Here is a 4,010-nt window from a genome sequence, read left to right as displayed (position 1 = left end):
TAGACACTGCCCGGGCATCCACACTTCCTTCTTCACTCTGCAGTCCATCCTCTACCCAAGAGCCGGATGAGTCCAGACACTAACTCTAAATGGAGCGTGAAAGCCTGCCTCGGGTGGTGAGAGCGTCTCCCATGGCCAAACCCCATGGCTCTTCTCCATGGCTCTGCTCTGGCAGCTAGGTCCCGATCCTTGGAGAAAAGCCCTGGGATTTTGCCCACCAAAACAAAGTGGGTTTATTATAGTTTTTGCAGGCACTGTCTCAGGAAGCTTGGCTTGATCTCCGACTTTTAGAACAAGGATGACCTTGAACGACTGATTCTCCTGTCCTCAGTTTCTGGGTGCAGTGATTGGAGGTGTGTATGACCGCACTCAGCTTATGTGACACTGAGGGGTGGACCGGGGCCTCCTCCTGCATGCTAGGCAAGCCTCCACAACAGGCCCGGCCGTCTCCATCAATGGTATTTCACCATTCTCACGCCCACGAAGCACCTGGCCTAATCCAGCAGCCTGTGGTTCCTTTCTTGGTGACGGCCGTCCTGAAGGCCCTTCCTCTTGGGGATCACCATTCCTCTTGGAGGGGCACACTGCTGAGAGTTGCCAGCCCAGGCTCTACCTACTCAAAGCCAAGGTACAGTGCCACGTGTTGCAGGGACAGGAATTTACCCAGCAAGGGCTCAACCCCTTTCTGGGTAGGAGAAGGGCAGGGACATTTTGGGTAGTGTCCCAGAATTCTGGCCTGGCCAGCCAATTCCTAGGTCCCCTTCTTGCCTCCACCCATTCTCTTCACCCGCCCTTCTTCAGCCTAGAATGCAGCTAGAATCCAAAGGATTTAAAGAAAAATAGGTCACGGGGAGGTGCCACTGGCTTGCTCCCTAGAGAGAGGGCTTGGCCCAGGACAACAGCAGCCCTCCTGAGGCCTCCAAAGAAATGAGGGGGTGGAGTCTGGGGCCTCAGTGAAACCACCCTCTGTTGACCAGGTCTCCTGTCCACACCTATTCTTCACCCACGCTCAGGAACTAATTCCAGTTAATTCTGGGCTTGGCTGCCCAGAGCCAGGCTTTGGTGAACCCTAGGCATTAGGTTCCAAGTCAGGACCCTGGGGAGTCATAACTGGCACCAAAGAGGTCAGGCCAAGAGAATGTTATTACTGTTATGAACGGCCAGAAGTCCCCTCTGACAGAGGGGTCAGTCCGGGCTTCCTGCCTCCTGCTCAGAGAGCAGCCAATTCTCTGACCCAGAGAAGCAGCTAGCAGGAAAAGGCCAGCCAGGTGTGTGGCACAGCCCTGGTAGGCCAGACTCTCAGGAGGCTGACACAGAAAGATCATAAGCTTAATGCCCGTTGGAGTTGCAGAGTGTGTTCAAGGCCAGCCCAGGCAACTTAGTGAGACATTGTATTAAAATATGATTTGAAAAGGAGAGTTGAACATAGTTCGGTAGTAGAACACTTGCCTAGCATTGTGTGAGGCCCTGGGTTCAATTCTCAGTATCACCAAGCAAAAAAGAGGCTCCTCAAATCTCTGTCCCCAGTACCCTGCAACAGGTGGGCCCCTTGCACATCTGAATTTTTGGTCTGTGGAAGCCTTCCTGGGCCCCACGATGCAGCTCCTCTCTGGGGCTTTCAATCCACTCCCCAAGGCTGATGAGTTTTCCGATCGTCAGAGGAGGCAGGAAGTTGGCAGGAAACCCAAGCTGATCCCCAGCCTTAACAATGTCCTCATCTCCATCCCCTAGCCTCCCAGGAAGCCATCATGGCCAAGCTTCCCCAACTGCCAGAGTCCCAGACCTTCCCAGGGCTGCCACCCATGCCCGTGCCTGTCTCCTGGCCTTATCTTCTACTTCCAAGTCCGGTTCCCTGGGCACCAGTAAAAACCTACTTGCTTGGCAGAAACATTTTGATCCTCAAGATAAACACCTCACAAAATAGCCTTGGATCACTTTTGAGCATAAAAGGTAATTTGCTTGCAAAAATATTGTAGATTAAAATGAAGGAATCAGAAGTAGTAGAAGGGACAAGAGAAATCAGAAGTTAAAATAGCCACAGTTGAGTCGCCTTAGGAAAATCAAGACCCATGTGCACTACTGCTTCCCTCTGCCTCCCCGGCCAAGCACTCGGAATGCTTGTGTTTTCCCACCCCCTCCATCTCTGTCACGACCATTGAGCACATGACTTGCTTTATTTTTCAATGAATAGATCTTTATTGGTGCTTTGAATTGACACAGGTTCCATGAGATTCAAGGCAAGTGACAGGAGGGAACACCAATGTGAGGCAGGGAGGACTCCTGGGGAGGAATCCCAGAGCAGTTAGCACTCTCCTCCAAGGATCTGAATCCTGGGGGCCTTAGCCAGGATCAAGCTCAGCTGAGCAGGCTTGGAGACCTGAAGGTGACTGAGCCACACCTCAGGGGATCTAATATTCCTAACGTCCCTGGAAGCTTCTGCCAGCCTTGAAGCTTTTCTTAGACCCTGCTCTAGACCACCAAGCTGTCCACCCTCCCCCACCAGGGGCAAGGTAAGGCTCCTGCAGAAGGAAGAAAGCTGAGAACAAGTGGAAAGGCTAGCCAGGCCCAACGACACCCCCTGAGGACATCCACACAAGGTCCCACCACCAACCCTGGGGGCAAAGAAAGGGGTTTCTTAGTGGGAGCCCTCGGAAGGCTCCTCCTCAATGAGCTCCAGGTCAAACTCATCCTCCAAGGAGTTCCCTACAGGCAGCAGGCGGAACTTCTTCCCTTTCAGAGTGCAGGTGCGGTGTTCGAAGTCCAGCACGGCATTGTGGTCCTGCAGGACGTCGGTGCCGATGATGGCTTCTTCTGCACTTGCGTTGGCCACCAGAAACTGTGCTTTCAGCTTCAGCTTGCCCAGGGTCACTTCTGTGTCCCACACACCCAAGATCTTCATCTCGGCTCCATTGGCCACTTTGACCACGTTTTCAAAAGGCCGAAGGGTGTCCAGGTCACCATCAGTGACCTCCTCCCACAAGCTTGGGTGTACCACAGACACCTGAGCCCCAGAGTCCACCAGGAACCTCACAGGCACGTGGCCGATCTTCCCTTTAAGGTAGTAGCCCTTACCCATGCTGTTGGCAAACAGAATCTCTCTGGGTTTCTGACCGTGGGCGGCCCCAGAGTCCCCAAAGGTCTTCAGAAGAGCCTCCTTCACAGAACTGTAGTCACCCTGGGCCTGGGAATTGAGCCCGTTGTAGACATCCAGGGCATCTCCTCTGAGCGACTCTTTCAAGAACCTCAGTTTGGTGGTATGGTCCCAGTGGTTGAGGTCATCAATAACTTCAAAGCGGTGTAGCCAAACACTGGGGGCTACGTTAGCCCCATTGAAAGGTTCTGGGATGAAGGCATGCTCCCGATGGCCTTCCTTGCTGCTGGCTCTGCCGGTGGCCATCCCTCCGCTCACCTCTGGAAGTTCAGCCTCAACACAAGCCAAGTACAGAAAGGCACAGAGCAGTGTGGGCGCAATCACGCTGGAGAGCAAGGCCTCTGACGACAGGGCTGTGTACTTGCCCAGCCTGGGCAAGTTGAAGGGAGCAGGTCCAGGGTATCTGGCAGGCTGCTGGGCACAGAGGCAGGCTGTCTGTGCTCTGCTTGTTCTGTACGCGGCCTTTTTGATGCCCAGCTGGGCCCCCAGGGCTCCTCATTCTTCTTTGTTCTAGAAGCTCCACCCCCTTGTCCCGCCCTCCTGTCAGCATCTTGCCTGACTAGCAAGATGAGTGCCCCACCCTCGGTACCCATCCACCTGACACCAGCCAGCCCACCTGGTAAGAAAGGCAGTCTCAGCCAGAGTCAGCGGCCAGGGCTGAGGGACCCTCTCCAACCTGTGTCCCAGAATAACCCAAATGAGGGCGCAGATGTGATGGCATTCTGGAGTTTACCATGAGCCAGAGAAGGGGAGACCTGAAGCAGGTCTCCATCTGCTCCAGCAGAGGGGACCCCTTCGACCTCACTCATCCCTGCTGGAGGCTGTCAAGGGAAGGCACTCGGACACGTTGCTCTCTCAG

The 4,010-nt window shown here is 54.3% G+C and overlaps 1 protein-coding gene across 1 annotated transcript; it reads right to left on the bottom strand.

Annotated features, from left to right (window-relative positions):
* Positions 1–2,517: 2,517 nt before the first annotated feature.
* Asprv1 (aspartic peptidase retroviral like 1) lies at positions 2,518–3,650 on the bottom strand. The gene is given in 2 exon segments (XM_050165342.1): positions 2,518–3,589; positions 3,591–3,650. Coding segments are annotated over 2 exon segments (1,014 nt in total). The 3' UTR covers positions 2,518–2,635.
* Positions 3,651–4,010: the final 360 nt, after the last annotated feature.

Source organism: Alexandromys fortis, unplaced genomic scaffold, assembly GCF_014885135.2.
Source record: "Alexandromys fortis isolate MF-2015 unplaced genomic scaffold, M_Fortis_MF-2015_v1.1 scaffold_158, whole genome shotgun sequence".
NCBI classification, from domain to species: domain Eukaryota; kingdom Metazoa; phylum Chordata; class Mammalia; order Rodentia; family Cricetidae; genus Alexandromys; species Alexandromys fortis.
The sequence above is the reverse complement of the archived record's forward strand: the minus strand, read 5'-3'. Positions and strand labels throughout refer to the sequence as shown.